Source organism: Ammodytes marinus, assembly GCF_949987685.1.
Source record: "Ammodytes marinus genome assembly, chromosome: 13".
NCBI lineage: Eukaryota > Metazoa > Chordata > Actinopteri > Uranoscopiformes > Ammodytidae > Ammodytes > Ammodytes marinus.
In genome coordinates this window covers 11,087,719-11,109,165 of record NC_137217.1, presented here as the reverse complement: position 1 = coordinate 11,109,165, position 21,447 = coordinate 11,087,719, and the positions used below count along the sequence as shown (strand labels likewise).

At 44.2% G+C, this 21,447-nt stretch overlaps 2 protein-coding genes across 3 annotated transcripts; both read left to right on the top strand.

The window, feature by feature from the left end:
• mtcl3 (MTCL family member 3) lies at positions 1-5,763 on the top strand (the record flags this gene model as incomplete). Its single annotated transcript, XM_080040091.1, has 10 exons — positions 1-741; positions 944-1,168; positions 1,262-1,420; positions 1,985-2,056; positions 2,359-2,678; positions 3,282-3,441; positions 3,815-3,884; positions 4,384-4,936; positions 5,392-5,521; positions 5,653-5,763. 10 exons carry the CDS (start codon positions 1-3, stop codon positions 5,761-5,763), a joined length of 2,541 nt encoding a protein of 846 aa, XP_079896217.1.
• Positions 5,764-7,933: 2,170 nt separating this feature from the next.
• mtcl3a (MTCL family member 3a) lies at positions 7,934-21,212 on the top strand. Of its 2 annotated transcripts, XM_080039517.1 has the most exons (8): positions 7,934-8,678; positions 9,010-9,177; positions 13,942-14,235; positions 15,998-16,576; positions 16,814-16,893; positions 17,137-18,952; positions 19,881-19,916; positions 19,996-20,132. In XM_080039517.1, the coding sequence occupies exons 1-7, from the start codon at positions 8,280-8,282 to the stop codon at positions 19,908-19,910; spliced, it is 3,366 nt and encodes a 1,121-aa protein (XP_079895643.1). In that variant the 5' UTR covers positions 7,934-8,279; the 3' UTR covers positions 19,911-19,916; positions 19,996-20,132. The 2 variants fall into 2 exon arrangements, with proteins under 2 accessions (XP_079895643.1, XP_079895642.1); XM_080039516.1 differs by lacking the exon at positions 19,881-19,916 and having other exon boundaries at positions 19,996-21,212.
• Positions 21,213-21,447: the final 235 nt, after the last annotated feature.

Below are 21,447 nucleotides of genomic sequence, written 5' to 3'. Positions count from 1 at the left end.
ATGAACCCATCCTCTGCCGACTCGTCGCGGCAGCCTGCAGACAATAGCAGCCGGAAGCAGCAGCAGCAGCGGTCTTCTTCTCCGGCCGGGCTTAAAGACAGTGGATCTAAAGCTGCACAGAACAAGGGCAGCAACACGTCAAAGCCCATAACGTCAAAGCAAAGTGGTGGAGGAGGAGGGAGAAGCAGCCGAGGGCATTCTCCCGTCTCTACACCAGGCAGGGAGCGGCAGGCCGTCAGAGGCGCGGCTGCTGTCCAGGCTGCAGGTGCTGAAAGCCCGACGCTGAGCAGGCCCGGCATCCAGACACCGGAAGACTCCCCGTCACGCCTTGCCTCCACTGATGCCTCCTCGCCCTCCAGAGCGGATCCCAACCGCGTCGTATCAGACCAGCCCTGCGCGTCCAAATCCCCCAAACTGAGGAGCAAAAACCCGCGAGGTGGTGGAGAGGCTGCTGCGGGCACCTCCACCACCAGTGGCAACAAGAATAAGAGCTCCAAAAGCACAGTGGGTTGCGGACCCGGCTTCTGGAAGGAGGGATGCTTGCAATCTGAGCTCATCCAGTTTCACCTGAATAAGAGCTTGGGGAAGAAAGGGACAAAGATGCAGACCAAATCGGCATCCCCGCCGGCCTCAGAGCCGGAGCTGTCCCCCGAGCCCAGTCCACAACCACCGGCCCCACATCCTGACCACAGACTCCAAGAAGAGATGGAGAAGCTGGAGGATGAAAACGATGATTTAAAGGTAAATAGGTGACATTTTTGTTTATAGAATTAGTCATTTCCTGTGTGCAGTAGCCACACCTGTTGTGGCCTGTTTGTTCAGGCTAGTAGACCAACCTACAACATGTAGCTGCATGCTTTGTTTTGAAAAATATGTTACTAAAAAGGCCTTGCTCAATCTTCCTTTGTGGGCCGACTTACACTGACACTCCACCGTGTTTCAGACTGAAATCGAGGAGATGCGGGCGGAGATGGATGAGATACGGGACACCTTCTATGAAGAGGACGCCTGCCAGCTGCAGGACATGCGCAGAGAGCTGGAGAGAGCCAACAAGAACTGTCGGATCCTGCAGTACCGGGTGAAGAAAGCAGAGAGGAAGAGGCTCCGCTTCGCAGACAGTGGCCAGGTGGATGGAGAGCTGGTCAGGAGTCTGGAGCAAGACCTCAAGGTGACTCTATCTATGGAGCATTGAGCACCATTCTGTTACATTTCTATCACATTAATACTAATCACTTCTATTCTGTCTTCGTGCCTCTGCCAGGTGGCCAAGGATGTGTCTGTTCGCTTGCACCACGAGCTGGAGAGTGTGGAGGAGAAGAGGATGAGGACAGAGGAGGAGAATGAGAAGCTCAGGCAGTCGCTGATAGAGGTGGAGGTCACCAAGCAGGCGCTGCAAAATGAACTGGAGAAAGCCAAAGAGGTGAGGGCCTGATAGGAGTGTGTCTATGTGTTGTGTGGGTCACCTTCTCTGTCTGTGTGCTTATGAAAGTGCAATGCAAATGATGGCGTCAAGTTGAAGGATTGCTCTTTGTGTATGTGTATCATCACTTGAAGATTCAGGTAAAGGGTGAACAGAGCAACATATAAAGTTGCATATAGTGTGGTCAAGGCCATAATTCATGTTTACCGGGGCACATGAAAATGTTAAAGCAATATTCATAATATACGTTCACAGTTCTGTACAGGACTGTGTTTCTGAAAGCCTTATAAACCTGGCCGATCCCATTCAGACTCACAAACATGATAAAAGGTAAATGTCCTTTTGGGGGTGTTTTTACTTCAAGCCTATAATAACACACCAGCACAGAGAGTGACTTCACTGACAATATTTGACTGGAAATGTTGATGAAGGGGACTTCAAACTGTCCCGATTTTCCAATACAGAGCCTTCTGTGTTCCATAAATCTGGATGATATTATTGCCTTCAGTATGAAAACAGTGAGCCCATGATGATGATGATGATGTAACCACTGTTTTCCTGCAGCTCTCACTGAAACGAAAAGGAAGCAAGGATGGGCAGAAAGCTGAGAGAAGGCTTCCACAAACCCCAATCGAGGTGAGTCATCATTCACATTATTAGATTATTAAATAATAAGCTTCAGCGCAGATGTTTAATGAAGAGCTTGTATTGCAAAGCAGTTGCCAAACTTAATAGGCGTCTGAGAGAAATCATTTGTAGTGAGAGAACAATGTGACCATCATCACACCATTATAACATGTACTGGGGCAATCCCCAGCAGTCCCTGTATGTTTAAGCATGCCACCAAAGTAATACGAGCTCATTGCTCTTTTTCTTGATTCTGTGAAAAACAAATTGACCACTTACAAGACTCAAAGTAAAAACCACTCTTTTCACAGGAAGAGAACGATGACTTGAAATGCCAGCTGGCCTTCATCAAGGAGGAGGCCACGTTGATGAGGAAAAAGATGGCAAAGATCGACAAGGAGAAGGACCGACTGGAGCAGGAGCTGCATAAGTATCGCTCCTTCTACGGGGACGTGGACAGCCCTCTGCCTAAAGGAGAGGCTGGAGGGCCTCCCACCACCAGGGAGTCAGAGCTCAAACTGCGCCTACGTCTGGTGGAGGAGGAGGCCAACATCCTGGGCAGGAAGATAGTGGAGCTGGAGGTGGAGAACAGAGGGCTGAAGGCTGAACTGGACGACATGAGGGAGGACAGGTACTTAGCATTCAATAGAGGGAAGGAAAATGCTGGTGGAAATGTAGTGTGATGGTTGTAATGGGAATGGAGAAGGATAATTTTGCAACATTTGGGGAGAATTCCACCAACGCGTTATTTGGGACAAGTGTATTAATATTAGATTTAGTTTAATCAAATGTTTATAAAAGTCACATTTTTCCTCTGATGATCATAAATAACAGCAAACGATGAATGCCTTTGCACGGGTCCAATTTTACCAGGGAACTTAGCCGATTTACGGCAGGCAGGCAGACAGACTGTAAATTGTGTTTCCAAAATGGTACTAAATCCAAACTGACCTTGCTTCACCACTGTCATATGACTATTATTATTAATCTTACATAGTCACATATAAATTAACATTAACTCATCGTGATGCATCTGCGGTCTCTCTTCATGGACGTGTTCACTCGCTTCCTAAACAAATGCATGCGCCGCTGTCTCGTGCTTGGGCGCCGGTGTCTTAATAACACTACCGCTTGTGTCCAAAAGTGCCACTAAAATCAACAAAAACTGAAAGTTCCTCGTAGTTACTTTTGCTTGACTGTATGGTTGAACTAGTGGTGTGCTCTCCTCTCCTAGCCTGCTGGCAGCAGGAGTGGATGCCTCAGGTAGTGGAGGTCAGCAGTGCAGAGAGCAGGGAGAGGCCTTGTCTGAGCTGAGGCAGCAGCTTCAGCTGGTGGAGGACGAGGCAGAACTTCTCCGCAGAAATTTGGCAGATGTGGAAGACGACAACAAGAAGGTATACTGTTTAGACCATGTTGATGATTATAATTGTACAGAAGTGATCCCCTTCTTCCCCCACTGCTATCTATTTTGCTAGCCCTCTACATCGTGCAATTTCAAATCTTTCCATCATTATTGCAAATGAACTGTATATAGATTATATGACATATTACAAGGCAACACAATGCTGCTTTATTTTCAGAGATGTAAGTTGTAGTTTCTAAACAAGTCTTATGTGTCTCTGTCTTATGTGTATCTAGTGCTATTATTAGAATCATCAGGTACTTTGAGGCCTTTGAAGCTGTCTGTTATCTAAGACAATCAAATGTGTGAATGTTTCAGTTGCAGCCCTAAATACACATGAGATAACATTCAGTTTCATCTTTTAGGTGACAACTGAACTGAATAAACTGAAATACAAGGCTGGATCCCACGAAGCTGGATCGCGACATGGAGGAGGTTTGTTTTTTGTCTTTTTCCACAATTGTCCTTCTGGATGTCATTGTTGTGGAGACAAAATAACTGCCCTGCAGAGCAAGAGATATCTTCTCTACTTCTCAGTTAGAAAAAGCTGTATGTGGGGCGGGGGGGACGACACTCGTGGTTTACTGGTTTTTACTGGTTGCGCTAAATGGTGAATGTGGGAAATGTAGAGCGGGTCGGCCAACGACCGAAGGGTTGGCGGTTCGATTCCGGCCCTGCCACTTGTATCATGGTTGTAATTCCCCTTGGGCAAGACACTTCACCCGACTTGCCTGGTATGAATTGGTATGACTGTGTGTGAATGAATGCAACCTGGAACCCTGTAAAGCGCTTTGAGTGCAGCGCTAAAAGATCCTATCCATTAAAGGTCTGCTAAATGAAATGTCATGACATGATAGAGAGTCCAGGAGCTGAACATTAGTGTTTCAATAGCAGAGGTGTCTTTTCATTGTCTCCTTGTGTCAACCCCTCTTAGGAGGAACCGACCCTGCTAAAGTGGATGCGCTGCAGGAGGAGCTGAAGGCGGCGCGTCTTCAGATCAACGACCTGAGCGGCAAAGTCATGCAGCTTCAGTATGAGAACCGCGTGCTGCTGTCCAACATGCAGCGCTACGACCTGGCCTCCCACCTGAGCATCAGGGCCAGCCCCCGGGACAGTGACGCCGACAGTGATGGAGGGAGGGACGACGACAGCAACACAGCCTCCGCTCCCTCCCCCCGCCTCCTGCACCCGCCGCACCGCAAGCGTGAAGGCCCTGTAGGCGGGGAGAGTGACCCGGACGAGGTGAGGACCAACATTCGCTGTCTCACCCCCACGCGGGCCCTCTACTCACCGGTAGACAGTCGTTTTTTAGCCAGGAGCCTGAAGGACCGGCAGCAGATGATAGACATCCGCATCGAGGCGGAGAGGCTGGGCCGGACCATCGACAGGCTCATAGCTGACACCAGCACTATCATCGCAGAGGCCCACGTCTACGTCAACAACGGGGAGCTGTTTGCCAGGCTGGAGGAAGAGGAAGAAGGTGGCAGGTAAAGTATAGCAACAAGCACATTTTCCCCACCTAAAGGGGGAGTTACAGCGATTCGGGGGACCATTGTTGTCAAAAGTCACTTTCTGTCAAAATCAGTGAACATCTCCTCACAATCCTCTCTGCATCTGAAAGCACTGTGTGTGTGAGCTGGAAAATAAATCTGGTGTTATTAATATACACAGAATAAGCTCTGTATACAGGCCTGTTGCTAAGGTGGGCCCCTTTGTTTACTGCGTTGATATGTAGTGTACAGAGCCTAGGCTAAGTCTTAACACTGGACTTTGTTTTCAGTGCACACACAGTACGGACAGGTAGTAGATCACGAGGAGATATTCACTGATTTTGGCCTTTCAAGTATTCCCCCACACAACTCATATTTCCTGTTCTTCTTTGTGTAACTAGAGCCATGAGTCATATTCCATGTGGAAACATACTACTACCTATAACCCACAGGATCAGAGAGCATGAGCTGCTGTATCGTATCGTTGCCCAGATGAAGGCCTTCAGGAAGGAGCTGCAGAGTTTCATAGATCGTCTGGATGTCCCCAAGCAGGAGGATAAACCGGAGGAGGAGCCACAATCTGTAAGCAGATGCAAGCACATGAATATGAATAACTTTAATAACTGTCCCTTTTCTGTTCTCTAATGCACTCTTCTCTTGTCAATCTATCCCCACTTTTATTTATTTATTTTATTTAATTGTCATCCATCAAGATGTTTCAGCCCATTATTTTGCTGATCCTCATTCTTGTTCTGTTTTCCTCGCTCTCATATGCCACCATTTTTAAATTGGTATTCCTTTTCACGCTGTTCTTCGTTCTGTAAAGCCCATGCTCAATATCACCTTATGTATGTACATCTCCTTTATTTTATTTTATTTATTTGTTTTAACTTATTCATTCCTTTCAATTTCTGTTGTGTTGAACATGTCACACAAAAGGTCACTCAAGGTACAGGACATTATCATTTCCCATGTATGATCCAAGCCACTCAACTACACAGATGCTTTCAACATTTACTCGAGACCAAACACCTTGGAGCGACAGTGGAATGTTAGGTGAGTGTGTCAGCTTTTTCAACAATAATGTGAATACTGTCTCTCTTTGCTGTGAGTTTAAACTATTAATACTTGTAAGTAAAGAGTGATTGGGAACAGTATGTAATGGAGAAATGTTTGCTGTTATCACTTGCTATAAAAAAAATCTCTTTTGTTTAGTCTGTAAAAACAAAAGTTAATACAATTTTCTTTAACCAGGGAATCTTCTCTTAAACCATTACTGCTACAAATTTGTCAAGGTTTTCACGCAAGACCTGCAATAACCAGATACATGAGCAGTACAGCATAAATACTGAAGTTTGTCTTATGAGTGCTTGGGCAATGCACACAGACTACACACACACACACACTCAGAATGATAACATTGACACTCATATGCCCACTCACCATCTGACATTGAAACAAACATAGGAATATGGCTTCTTGCAAGTTATTACTTCAGCATGTGTTGAACACATAATCCAAATAATTTCCATGGGGGAATATTAAGATATATAGGAGAAATGCATTTTTTACCCAGATATTTGGTTATTGGTTGTGCAATGCATAAGTGTGTAAAAGTGCCCCTGGGTGGGTCCCAAAAATCCAGCCAAGAAATGTGCTGATGGGGGATCTGTTTAACCAACGGATCTGACCACCACGACGGGGCGGAACCGGTCCATTTCTTTCATGGATGTTTTACGTCACATATTAGGGCCAGCTGTGGAGGTAGGTAGGGAGGGAGGGAGAGAGAGAGAGAGAGAGAGAGAGAGAGAGAGAGAGAGAAGGATTTTATCCCCGGTAATGAATGCATCATTTCAGCTTTAGGCCGTCGCTCTCCAGTTGTATATTAAACCACTTCATACCAGTTCTGACTTAATTTCAGCTAGGCTACTCAAATGTAGACACTGGAGCTTTTTCAAGGGCATTCACTGCTCCATCCAGGACCACAGTAGAGGAAGAGGTAAGCGCCCATTTATTCACATGGCACGTGCGCCGTATGGCGGTGGAAGCAGTTGGTCAATTCGAGTCCTATTTTTAGTGCTCGAGCGTGGAAACGGACACCGGAAAGACACAAAATAACTAGTTTTGTGTAGAAAGCTTACTCGCTCGTTACTGTAGCCGCTACAGTAACGAGCGAGCTACAGTGTAGCGTATAATTATAGTTACAGTTTTGCGAGTTACTTTTTACCCAGGCCTGAGGGAGGCTGTTCTAGGCAGCTCTATGCTACTTGTGGTTTCTCGTTTATCAAGATACATTCCCTCCTCTCATTTATTTGCTCGTGATAGTCATCCCCCTCTAATGCTAAGAAAGCAGATGAGACATAGGCCTAATGGCAGAAGGGTGGTAGCCTAGCCTACTCCTGCTACTGTGGAGAAAAAAGGGAACGGTAGGCTAACTTTTTTTATTTTCTTTGCAAGGTTGACATATATTGCTTTAGTGCGAGTTTAGTAATATCTGCTTTAATGTCGTAAAAAGTGTTTATCTGCTTCTAAAAGAAAAATATGTTTACAGCTGTCTTTGACTAGCCAAATTACTACAGCGCGTTGCGTTAATTGATGTGTTGCCATGGATACCGGGCAAGGTGGTTGGTCTATCCTGCTTCGAGCAGCGCAGAGTTGATTAATGGATGTTGCTACGCTGCTTCTTCCAGTCGCTGGTCGCTCTGCTATCTGGCTTCAGGAAAATAAAGTCATGGTGACAGGGGGTAAAAATACTCCCTGTGCGCTTGCATCAGTGCGCTCCGTGATATTTTTGGGAACTTCTCCCATTCGCGTCGTAGTGGTTACTGGGTGTCTGCCTTTGCCAGCTCTGGAGTGTCAACTAGCCTACAACGACTGTGCAGTGTGCAGGGAGAGATAGACGAGACTTGGACATAAACATGTGAAAGGAAAAAAACGCGCTAGAGTGCAGCAGTGAGGAGGTCGTTGACAGATGCAAACAGGACAGCGTTGGGACTCAATTTATGCAAAAGAATGACTGCTTGACCTTGTCTCTTGAGAGGATATGGAATGGTCCCGTCCGGTCGGCTGTATGAGCACAGCGGTGGCTGCAGCCATGAGCTCTGTGTGGCCGACGGGGGATTTGGCTTTAGCCGGGTTTGGATAATTGGCGCATTCATTGTGATACAGTCACCAACTGAAGAACAAGTCTGGAGATGGGAAAGTAGCTGAACTGTATCAAACAACTTTCAATTCATGCTTTACGGAGCAAAATGGATACTTTCAAAATAGCTTGGTGACCAGCTTCTGACCATTTGTCATTGAGTTTGTTTTTAATGGTTTATTTTAATGCGGTGGAGGAATGTGGAATGCGTTTATGAACGGCTCGGCGTTGCCAGGCGGGGGCGGTGCAGGTGGGGGCAACGTCCCGTCTCAGGGATGGGAGTTTGTGCCGAGCTCCAGGATGGATAGAGGCAGTAGGGGCAAATGCCGCAACCCGCTGAGAAGGATCTCCTCTCCGCCCACCGTCTTCAGTCACATCTACGAGCCCCAGGGCGGAGGAGACGTTGGAGCAGGGACGCAGCTCGAGCTCCTCAGGGGACAAATGTGGCCCGGTCCGGAACCCCAGCCACAGCAGCAACAAGCACAACACACGCGGCTTAAAAAGAAATTTGAGGATTTGAAAAAGCGACATGTACAGGACAAGGAAGAATGGATGCGCGATAAGGAGTTATTGTTGAGAGAAGTAGCAGACATACAAGTAGGCCCGATTGGAAATATTTACCAAGCCTGTGAATTAGCATGTGTGTGTGTGCCTTTTGCGTGTCTGTGATTTCAAAACTTTATTTTTGTTTCAAAGTGTATTTGTTTTGTGGTAGACAACTCTTATTGTCAGAATTGTCCAGCCTTTACATTTGAATAGTTTAATACACCAGAGGAAGCATAAGTTTGTTATAGTAGCCTTTTGATTCACTTCTTAGTTCTTCTCTAATTGCATCAGTTAGCCTACATCTGCTGGAAGTGTTCAAATATTCCAGGGGCATCTGGTATACTTGGTTGACACAGCTGCTGCTGTCTATGTTTCCATGCAGGGAGGGGAGAACAGGAGGATTCTGCTGGACCTGAAGACAGTTTTGGATGAAGTGCAGACGGAGGTGAAGAGAGAGGAGGAGAGGCGGAGCGAGCTCCAGCTGCAGTACACCACGGACAGATGTGCCTGGGAGCTGGAGAAGGCCGAGCTCAAATGCAGGATTGCTCAGGTAAAGGGATGGCTTGTGTGGGTGGGGATTTGAGACCGTTCTAAATAATCTACACATTTATCATTTGTCTGTGGCAGAGTTTTTAACATAGAGATTGTTTTGCGGTTGCTGATTTAATGAACTCAAAGCATTACTTCATGTAGCTGTTCATGTCTGCTTTGCGTGTGGGTGTATGCACAGTACGAGGACAGTTATCCAAAGACAAAGTATCCTCAATCTTTTTTTAAACAGCAATACTAAACTATTGTGCTGCATGTTAATCATGTTTTATTGCAATTCATGTCTATACTGTTTCTTGTGTGTATTGATTGTGTATGTCTGGTCTCCAGTTTGGTGTAAATTGGGCCCACCATGTTTGCCACCCACATGGTAGGGTGTTAAGTCACCCTGGCATCAGTCCAACTCAAGCCCCAGCTTAGACAAAAGATTTGCACGGAGGAGATAAACGTAGTTATGCAAGCTCCGCCAGACACAGACACCCAACTTGGCTTTTAGCAGCGAGCTCCAAGTAGATGAAATACTAACCTATTGCTGCCACTGACAGCTACTTTGAAGTCTTTTTTGAGAAGGGCCAAAAATCATTATAGTTTTGTAGTTTGCATACCGGTGCCATGCAGTGTCAGGCATTGCGAGGATAACTTGAAGGACCCTGCATAGCTATTCTTCAAAGCAATTTGGCTTAAGGGACTTAGCATTTTTCTTTCTGGTTAAATCAGAAGATGGATTTATTTGGTTGCATTACAGTAAAAGTATAACCCTGGTCAGACTTGTTCATTAATACTTTTGATTCTGTAAAATTTTGCTCAGAGGTGGACTTTTCTGTGCGTTGGCTCTTGGCTGTCTTTGCGTGTCTCAGGGTTCATTGTATCCCTAGCTCTTTGTGACGACAGTGTCTTCATCTGCCAGTAGAGCGCCATATGATTCCCATCACAGACTTCAAAACTGATTGGTCACGCATTCACCCATCACACAGATCTCCTTCTGTTTTTCCTCCTCCGATGCTGCAAGAGTGAAGTGATGAAACTCAGAAATTTCATAATGTGGTGCTAGAAATTAACATGGTGGTGCAATAATACAGCAGAGCAGAGAGTTGTGACAGGACCACTGATGACACAATGACATGGTAATGCAAACTAGTAACATGGTTTTACCACATCACAAACGCATAGTGGGTAGATGGCACAGTGTTACTGTTTAGCTCTTCTCTTTGTCCTGTTGGCTGTGTGCCTTCTCACTGTGCGGGGGACAGGGAGTCATATAAAAACAGATATTTATTGTTCTGTTTTGTGTTTTGGAGAGCCCATTGTGCTTTTGGAAGAGACTTAATCTACTGCAGATTATACTATCATGCCACACAAACATGCACGCAAACACACTCACTGATGTTTCTACCAAGATGCTGCAAGTGTTAGAGGCAGTTAAGGTTTCTGCCACTTCTGAGAGCTTTTCCACTCTGAAGAATTCAAGTTGTCAATAGCAATATCACATGGATTTATTTGCTACAGGATATATGTATATGTTTATTGCTATTTATGTTTTGTGTCTTCATATATTTGCACAGTGTTCAAAGTGTACAATAAATCTGATTGAAACATGCACCTAGACATTGCTAGATTGATTGCACCAACTGACCACTATGTGACTTTGAAGTAAGCCTTGCTGGGTGGGATAAGCTCAGTAAAGCAGTAAAAGTTGTTTTGGCATAATGCCACATCCTGCAGCATTTATAGTATTGGCTACATGCTTACCAAGTGCTACTCTAGGGTTGCATCAATCATCAAAATACATCAAGTCAAGCTTTCTGTAATCATTAGGCAGCTCAGTAGAATTATAGATTTCTGACCATCTTTAATGGGGCATTTTATAGTAAATTTGTAATAAGTCTATAACAAATGTGTGGTCTGCTATTAGCTCAAGGAAGGAGCATTCATTGTAGTTGGGCTTTTATCTTAGACAAGGTTGTTGAAATAATTTTCTATAAAATTATAATTCACTCTTTAAATTTTCATTTAGGCAGTACTGGATTTCCATGCTGTTTCATGCTGTTTTAGTCCATTCATTTATGTATAAATTGTTAAAAATGTGGAGGTGCGTGAACAGGCCAAGAACATGCCAGGTCAGTAGAGCAAACTGGGTGTGACTTTATTTCATTTCGAAGTGAAATGTGAACACTTTCCGCATGGTTGAGAAACTCGTCTGTCATTTTCCACATGTAGGTTTCACTGTGCCATGATGCATGATGACAGAGCGAAAACAGCAGCTGTTGAGGAGAAAGAAAGTCATTTTTAGGGCAGTTTGAATGATGATAATAATCACACTTGGGACAAACCAGAAAAGTAACTATAAAACAATCATGTTTGCCTGAAAGGAACATTTTTGATAAAATCCACTTAATGAGTCAAGAGGGCTCCAGTGAACATATGCTTGCTACCTGTTAGTATTCCACACTGTTGGCCTTAGTTTGTTCATCTTTTACTTTGTAGAGAGACTTTGAAAGCAGTGACACATAATCAGAGGGCGGCAGCCAACATACTGTAGAGGATTATCCAAGCAGCCAAGTGTATTATACAAACCTGAAGTCAGTGAAAGGAAGAAGTGGTGGATGGATACTTTAGGGCCCATGTCCAATAAGTCGGAATCTTGTGGTCATTTTAGTGAAGCTGTGAGGGAAATGGCATGTTCACATTGTCATGGTGAAGATGTCCTTATCTGTACTCTAGTCGGAATTTCCAATCCAAAGTGATACATAATTGATTTATGAAGGGGGTTTCATGAATAAGTTGATCTTACGTACACTTAATATTTTTTAGCTGTGGTTAACAGCTAGTGAACATCCCTTTGTTGGACATCTCATTGGTTGAAAGTTCCATAACTACAAAAAATGTAGCCAAATTGTTATCTTATGTTTTATTAGTTGATACTGTATGTAACCAGATATGTTGACTTAAGCAAAGATTCTGAGTTCCAATCACAAGTTAAGAGTTATTTCAGTATCAATACATGTAACACTTATTAACTGTAGGCTTGTTCTGTCCTCATCATTTTAATTAAACACGTCCCTCCACACTAGGCTAAGCCTGTGAATGAACCTACTGTATATTGTTTCCCTTTTTGGGCACTTCTCACCCCAAATACAGAGCAGCATCCAAGGTCCCAGGCAGAAGTCTTAGGCCGGAGATTTCCAGGCATATTTCTCCTGATTTATGAAAGCTGGCAGGAGACATCTCACTCTGCCTTGGCAGCCAAGCCTCTTTTTTACCTCGTCTCCCCACCTCCCCTAGGAATGTGACATTGTACAAGGCTCTGTGTCCGCTATATATAGTGGGTCACCGTGGTGACACAGTTACCTTCATATACCCTGTCCATACAGTTACAGACGGGCTGTTGAAGGGTGGCAGGAGATAGCTCCTCCAGACTGATCTTAATTTCTGCTTGTGTGACTGTTAATCCCCTGAGCTGACTATAATGTTGTTGAGCTGTTTCTCTGTTTGCATGTGTGTATTTATATATATTCCTCCAGGATTTTCCATTTACGAAGACAATTTGTCTTTGTAGTCTCTATAAATGAGAAACTGTCTTCACTTCTTTTGTTTTGACTCCGTCCCTCCTGTTTTTGCATGTTCACTATTTGTTTGCATTTAGGTGTTTAAATAGACTGTGGACAGCACCCATCATCTCCCTTCTGTAATTGTGGAGAACTTTGAGAAGAGACACAGGCAGACAGAAAGGCTTGACTTGCATTTGTACACCATAATTTCATGACCCCAGGCCACAGGCAGAAATAGCACCATGACCGGGGCTTGTAAGAAGGCTTTGGTCGCTGTCTGGGACTGAACACTGAAATAACACACTGAGGCATGCTCGTATCATATGCATTCACTCCCTCTGTCTAACACACACACAAACACTTAGGCACAAGCATACAATATGCACATGTACACGCCTTGTCTTGGGCTATTTCCAGCTCCAAAGCCAATCACCCCCCCTTTTTTTACCAGTAATACAAATTCACATATTTACCACGGAATGTACACATCTGTGTAAAGAAATATACCCTTATTCTCAAATATTATAAAATGATCTAAATCCCAGAATTCCCTTGATTTATCTGTTTACCCAGGGGAAAAAGCCCTGGGTAATAAATAGGGGCAGTCAGTAAAATTGTCATTAACAAGAAACATGTCCAATTGGACATAACAAAATGTCAGTGTTGAAAAGAATCAGACATTTGGACTTATCTGTGTTGAGAGATTCTCTTTGTATGAATGTGTGTTTCTCTTAAACAAAAACGATACACCAGAGTGTCGTTTGGCTGAGGTCACATGCATCCTCTGCACACACATGAATCTGCCATATCCTGCACTGTATCCTGTGCTATTGTGATGTACCCGTAGAAAAGAGACCTGAACCCTAAACCTGTGAAGCCCATGTGGGGGTTCTTACAGGATATTTTCATCAGTCAATCTCTGGCTCCGCTCTCCCACTTCCCTCCTCTGAACCTACTCACACTTGTCCCCACGGTGCACCATTCCCCCACTTCCTCCACCTTCTCTTCCTGCCACTCCTTCATTCTCTTAATTCCACTTTGTAACAATTTCTCTCTCTTTCTCCTGCATTGCTCGCCTTCTGGTCATCTGGCTCTCATCCTTTTTTTTCCCTCCAAGTGCAATTTATCCTTTATTACAACTGACCGTTTTTCTCCATGGTCTCTCCCACTCTTTCCCTTCCCATCTCTCCCTCCTCCTCTGGGTCTTTTCTCCTCAGTTGGAGGCTAGTAGAGAGAGTGCTGGGTTGGTCAGTGGAGGGGTCCAGTCGGCAGCAGCAGCAGCAGGTCCTGGATCAGTGGCGTGTAGCGCTGGAGAGACACTGCACTGGGAGAGGGCAGAGCAGAGGAGGCTCCTGGCAGACACACGCTCCACAGCCATGGACCTGCGCTGTCGCATGGACCACAACGAGAGGGACTGGACCAGGGAGAAAGCCGAGCTGCTGGAGAGGTTCAATGTGGAGAGGAAAGAGTGGGAGAGCCAGCTGAAGGATATGCAGAAGAAAATAGAAGAGGTAAGGTGCTCCGAGTGTGTGTGTCTGTCTGAATGAGAATGTTCATGCTTTTTGTTCTATTAGATTCATATGATGTTTCATTACTTGGTTTTGTTTTTGAGATTGGATATAGGTTAAAAGTAAAGGCAATAGAGTGATTAGATCAAGAAAAACCCTCCAAAGTATTTATGTAGTACCATTTCCAGACTCATGATACTTCTCTGCATTTTTTAGTGTGTATGATAAATGGCGTCTAATGCACTAAGTGGCCTACTGTGTGTAACAATTCCCTCCTACACATCCTGTTCATCATCAACACTGTCAAAACAATCTCCCCGGTCAGTGCAGCTGCAGAGTATGAGGGGAAGGAGGAGGGGGAGGGTTCTGCTATTTCTCTGATCTCTGTGTATACTCAGACAGAGACAGTCATTGAGATGGTATATGACCCAGAGTGATGTAGACACAGACGCTGGTATGCAACAGGCTGACATTTAAGAGAGATTATCAGATGTAAATATACTCCTCCATCCATAGGAGGATATAATATTCGACTGAAAAGCGTATTTGTTGACAATCACATTTCAGCATTTTCATTTTAACATATTTTCGGGTAATAGACTGCTTTTATATGGCACCCTTAGTATTCATTTTGGTCAGAGCTAACAAAATGTTAGATCTGTTGCTGTTTTAGTTAGCATGCTTCAACTGATGTGTACTAGGGTAATATCAGAAATGCTGCTCAAACAACTAGTAAATTAATCGATCAGTCTGACATGACAGTAAATATATTGATTTTATAGACCAAACAATCATTGGAATCATCAACCCAATATTAAGCCGCCATTTATAATTAAACATACATGGTGTAGTTACAGGTCTATTGTTGAACTTTTTCTCAGGCAGTAGGGTTAAAAAGGTGGCTTTATAGATACAAATTTGTGAATAAGAAAATATAACAGGATAAGGCAGGTCAGAGGGGGGAATTTATTGAGAGCAAATTAATGGACCTTAGCAGGAGGAACAAAGATAAAGAATAATACAGTTTGGTCTGTATGGGCGGTGACGAGGCCTGAGTCAAAATCTGACATGCCCAGAGAAGCAGATTAGAGTTTTTAATGAGGAAGCCATACAAAAGTAGTTGGACACAATGCACCAGGCTCTGGAATAATTTGCTATGAAAAGAACATATGGCTCTCGTTTGCCCCTCCGAGACCAGAAAAGGAGAGAGGAAAAGCACAGAGGAATAAAGCAGGCTAAAAGGCAGTAGGCCCATCTAGACATTGCGTGATTGGAGGGGAGCACCGCCCAGTCAACATGAAATAGTTACTATTTAAGGATCTATGGTAGGAGGCCAGAGGTTATCCAGTTATTTAAAATAATTCTTTTAATGTGTTTTTTAAAAAATCCTTTTGGATTTAAATATGTCTTTAGGATTTGTTGCTATGGTTTTGCCTCTCATAAACATTAGTTTGTGATTATGTAGGAGCAGTAGATGCAATATAGTCATGTTAGTTTAATCATATAATGCCATTCACATTCATTATATTGTCTGATCGTTTCATTCTTGACCCATTGACTGTATTTCTACCTATTTTCACCAGCAGTGAGAGTATAGTGCTTAAAGTACAGTCAAGATGTTTCCCCCAAATGTGTGTCCTTTTGAACACAACAGTCTTATGTAGGTATACCTTTACACAAGGGCTCTGTTTGTTTCAATTGACAAAAGTATATTGGAGTATAGCTGAACAAATAACAACTTATGTTTATTTCTTTCTATTTCTAGCTGTACTGTGAAGTGAGGGCCAAGCGAGAAGGGACCGGACTGGATATGAGGAGACAGGAGAAAGAGGATGTGTTAAATAGGTTCAGCATGCGCTCCAGCAGCAACCGCTCCAGTCTGCTCAGCGATAATTCCCGCTCTGAGCCGCTCAGTAGCAGCAGTCAGTCAGAACCAATCAGACATTCACCTTTGCCTGGTTTTGGTTGCAACAGAAACATCAGTGGCAGTGGTGGTGGTGTTGGCACAGACAGTCACCACTCCACCTGCCTACAGGCTGACAGCCTCTGTGAGTTTAATTATGGTGGTCATTACACTCCAAATGACCATTCACAACCTGAGCTGGTGGACGGGTTGAGATCTAGAGGCTCTTGGCAACAGGACTCAGTTGCTGAAAGTGATGAAGCTGTAGATACAACAGAGCTGGAGGCTATTTTTAATGCCGCTCCTGGATGTGGAGTGCCGCAGAACAAGGTCCCTAAATATAATGACAAAAATGTTCATGCTAGTCTTCAAGAAAACGCTCTGTGGGCAGAGCTGAGTCACTGCAGCGAAAAGAAGAAGAACACCACTGCTCTAAACGCGGTGAGGAAAACCACTTCCCTATTTTCTGAACACACTTTGTTTATATGTGATGTAGACACATTGTTTTGTGTCCTGTGTTCCTGTTCTATGTCTTGTTTACCTGTCTTTGTCATTCCTTGGTTTCTTTGAATCGATAATCCTTTTTATTTAACTCTGTTTGAAGTTTTATTTGTACAGTACATCCGCATTTCACAGCATGTCTCATTGTGTCTCTGTCTCCCCTACTCTGTGTCTCAGGCGTTGAAGGAGATAGCTCGTGTGAGTGAGGAGCTCTGCAGCTACCAGGATGAGATCAGAAAGAAGAGTGGGGATACGAGGTAAATAAATCCCTTTTGCTATGTTCATTTCCTGGCCCCACCATGGAACTACGATAATCGCGTATCTTGAAGCCCTAATTATTTATAATATGTGAATGCAATGTTTGATTCAGTGCTGTAAGTGAATGATACATCACATTTCATAAACTTGTTCTTTTGATGAGATGTATATTATATAGATTTTTTTAAAATGATTATTAAAGTGACCAAAGTAAATGCATTTTACCGTAACATTTTCTCCAGGAATCGTTCTGAAACGCTGTGCCCACCTGGGGAGAATGAGATGCTGTTTGGCCAAAACAACAACAACAAAGCCCAACTGGAGGTGGATGAAGATCCCTGTGACCTCAGCCAGATTTACGCTGACCTTCGGGCCTTGGAGAAGGAAAACTGGATCACCTCGTCACCGGATAACACCTGGCGGGCCAACAGAGAGCCATGCAAATCCTGGAGAGAAAACACTGATCTAGACAGCAACAGGGAAACACAAACAAGTCCTGGATTCCTCTATGAGATTGATACAGCAGCTCCACCCATCCCTCCCCGCAAGTCCTCCCAGAGTACCCCCACCTTACCAGACATAGAACTCCATATCCCAGAATCCCCCACGACCACAGTGAAGCATTGCCATAGCCCATGTGTTCTGGTGGACAGAAAGTGCAGCAGCCCATCCATTGTCAGGAAGTTTGGGGCCATGCTACAAGTAAATGAAGGAAAGGTTTTAGTAGATGGTGTGGTAACATCATGTGACATACCGTCTAACCCTAACTGTAATTTTGGCTGCTGCCACAACCGCTGGTCATGTGATGCAACCAAGTTCACTAACAGTAAGTCAGCACATGATACTGTCCAGAAAAGCGTCTCTGAAGTCAACATATTGACTGCTGGAAAAGACTTTCACTCATTACACAGCCCTGCTGTTGGGAATTTTAAAGAGCTACAAATTCCTCCGGCTGCCAAAGAAGTACCTGTAGATGTGCTTTTGTCCTCTCTTGAAATATCACCAGCTTGTCTCAACCTCCAGGGCTCCAAAAGAAACATAGTGCTGGAGCAAAAAACAGCCGAGTTCAACAAAACTTTGTTTCAGGCTGAGATGGGTCGTGGTGTTGAGAAACAAGAAAGATTCCCACCAACAGATGCCTGCTCGGTGGGTTGCCAACCGGGCATTTCAGCAACATGTGCATCAGATGAGGTTTTACCTCCCGGGGAGACAACATTTCAGCCACATTGTACTGATGTCACCAGAGGCATGATGGGTGTGTATCCTGGAGTCACTTTATCTCTCTCCGCCTCTGATTCTACAAGTCAGAAACCTGAGGTCCAACTAAGACAAATGAGATCCTGCTCCGAAGGTCAAGAGGTCAGCATGAAGCAAGAAATCTCCTCTGACCTTTCATTTGAAAAGGCACTGACTGGACTCAGAGAGGCAACCACAATCATTTCTCAGTGTGAGGTCAAGCACAAAGTTGGAACAGCAAGCGTTCCTTCCAGGAAAACCCAACGCAGAGTGGCCACAGAGGCTCTCTTTTCTGAGCCTGTCTTTTCTGCAAATACCCAGCCAGGTCAGAATGGGGACGCTTCCAGCTCCAAGAAGGAGAGTCCTCATGGAGCAAAGCCTCAGCCAGCCAGAGTCGCTGTCTCACTCCAGCAGCTGTCTGCTGAGAACAAACAGAGACAGACAACACAAGCAGGGCACCAAACACAGCCAAAGCATTTGTCTGATCCCCCATCCCTGTCTGACCCCTCTAGACCTGGGCCTCGAATGATGAATGACCATCCCTGGAAGCCTGGCACTCTGGCAGCGTACCCACGGCCTGAGGGATCCAGGTCCAACTATGGGGCACTGGAGAGGATTCTGAAGAGTTATGAGAACGCAGCCCGGGCTCAACAGAACCACAGTCAGCAGGAGAACGTCATGGAACTGGACATAGACCCTTTGCCCATACCGCCCACTCTCAGAGCAACCCAGACCTCACACACCTCACACACGCACACCACACACGCACAGCTCAGCAGCCACAGTGCCATGGCTGTGAAAGAGATACATCTAACAGTGCAGGTGGGTAGAGTCTGTATTAGCACGTTTTACATAAGCTCCCTGCCACTCAGCAGGTGTGCTATTCTGAATGACAGATGCTCACATATAGAAGCGTTCTCTTGGAATGAAACCTGCCTTTTGTTTGGGCTCAAATCTAATTAAGTCAAACTATTGTTTCAAGGCCAATTACACAAAGTGAACCCATGTGAACTTGCACATTCCGTTCTGTTTCATTCCATTCAGAAACACTAAGCAATTGCCCTTGACTGGGGACAGCTCCGGTGGGAATGTTGTTTATTTCTGGTATGCTCTAAGAGACAGAAGCAGGCCAGCGCTTCCATTATAATATGGGCATCTGGGCCATTCCATTGCTTTAAGGGTCCTAACAAAAGGAACTGGTGGTGTGGCATGTATAGTACATATATTGTATGTATGTATATATATATATATATACCACACCACCAAATTTAAACTTGGCAGGAGGTCTATCGGCCTTGTCAACTTGTCTTTCATCCTTCAGTCCCTCCATGGGGCCTCATAGTTAAAGTGTTTTTCTGGCCTTTGTGTTGTAATTGCAGAAGTATCTCCAAGAAGCCAGCTGACTGAATGCCCTTGGCAGATCAGGGAAATAAAAAAGCTGAAGTGATTACATTGCTTTTAAGTCATGCAAATGTTAAAGAAATTGTGGGAGCAATTATCAAGCCAATTTTATTTGACCTCTTGAAAGGAATGTTATGAGAGGCACCCATTTCAGTTTAACCTCAACGGAGGAACACTGTCCAAAATAACATGCTGAAAGATTCTGAAGGTCTGGTATGTGGAGGAGAACCACTGATGCTTTTTTTTCTTGACCTAAAGTAATGGGATCTCTACTTGTGTGACCTGTCCACATGAGCGTGCTGAATTTATTAGTGTTCCTGTTTGAAAATATGCCTGTTATTTCCCCTAGGCTCAAGAAGACTACAGATGGAGCACGTGACACAATGTAAAGTATCTGAGTGTGTGAATTGATTGTTGAGAGCGGTGTGATAATCCTAAATGGTAATTCATTTGTTTCTCCACAGGAGAACGAAGAGTCCTCCTCTGTCCAGAAGAACTTCTCCAGGCCTGCCCGTCCAGCCAACCGCCGCCTGCCCTCCAGATGGGCCAGCCGCTCCTCCATCTCCTCCTCCACCTCCACCTCCTCCTCTCCCTCTACCACTCCTGTTGTGCCTCCCTCCGTTCCCCTTTACAAACACTCATCCTCCTTTACCTACTCACAGGCCTTTCACATGGAGACAGTCATCATTTGATCTCCACTGAACCAAGCCTGTAGTGATAACTTCTGAACACTATACCCTCCTTTTCATTACTATTGTACATACTGCTTCTGCAGATCCAGAAGTGCTTTAGTAGTGGGTTCAGAAACTCACATTGTAGAATGTATGTGGAATCCAGTGGATCCTAACTGACCAAGGAAGGCAAGAAAAGGGATCTGAAGCCTCTTCACTTAATCAGCTGTATGCTGTGATTAACCTACCAGGCACCATTCATAGCCACAGAAAACAAGGATCTTTTCAAAGGATTATTGTGATCATCATCCATCCATACCAACCATCGTAATGGATATAATATGCTCAGGTCTTGACTCGTGTAGCCTTGTTAATCTACCAACAGCTCCTTGTGTTCTATATACTGTATTTACATCTTAAAAGTGATGCTAGCTCTTATTCAAATGATCCAAAAACTTCCATCCATATGTTCTGTATTTTGTATACAACATGTTTTGTGTGGTACTTGCACAAAATATGGTGTAACACACAATCTGCAGCATCATGTTGGATCCTGAGGTAAGGCGATGCAGCCGAGGTTTCCCCCCTGGCATTACTCTTACTGTGTGTGCCGAACAAAGCAGAGTTGCTTTTCTGCCTTCTTGAATATTACCTTCAGTAGATGCCTAGACTGTACCTTGCCTGTGACTTTAACATTTTGCTTTTCAGTTCATTCATGCTTTACATTTTTCAGGATTACAGTAATGCAAAAATGTGAATGCGAGTTCATTTTTTATAACTTTGTACCAAAGGCTGGTTACGTCATATGCATTTTCCTGTTTTGAAAGTGAAATACATTGCTTTTAATATCATTTACTTCACTGTGCATACTTGGTGTTGTTTTCCGATCAAACTGTACATACATGATTCACAAGAGCCTGCTTTCGTGCATAACGTAAATAATGATGCTTAAAAGACAATAGATCGAAAAGCCTTTTTTCTACCTTTACTAATTCTGGATGGCCACATATCCGGACATTACTCAGCAGAGTAGTATGTTTGTTTTTTTGGGTCAAAGTGATGAATCATATCATATTGAAGGTGATGCCTTTGCTGTTCTTTTTGTGTAATAAACATAAGGACTCAATGATTTCAGCTCTGTCTACATTTTTATTTGTCATTTTTTTAACGCTATGCAGCTTTTAATGACTTGCTTATCAAGGATTTGCACTTCTAAAAAAATTTTCTTGGCAGCTTAAACCCATT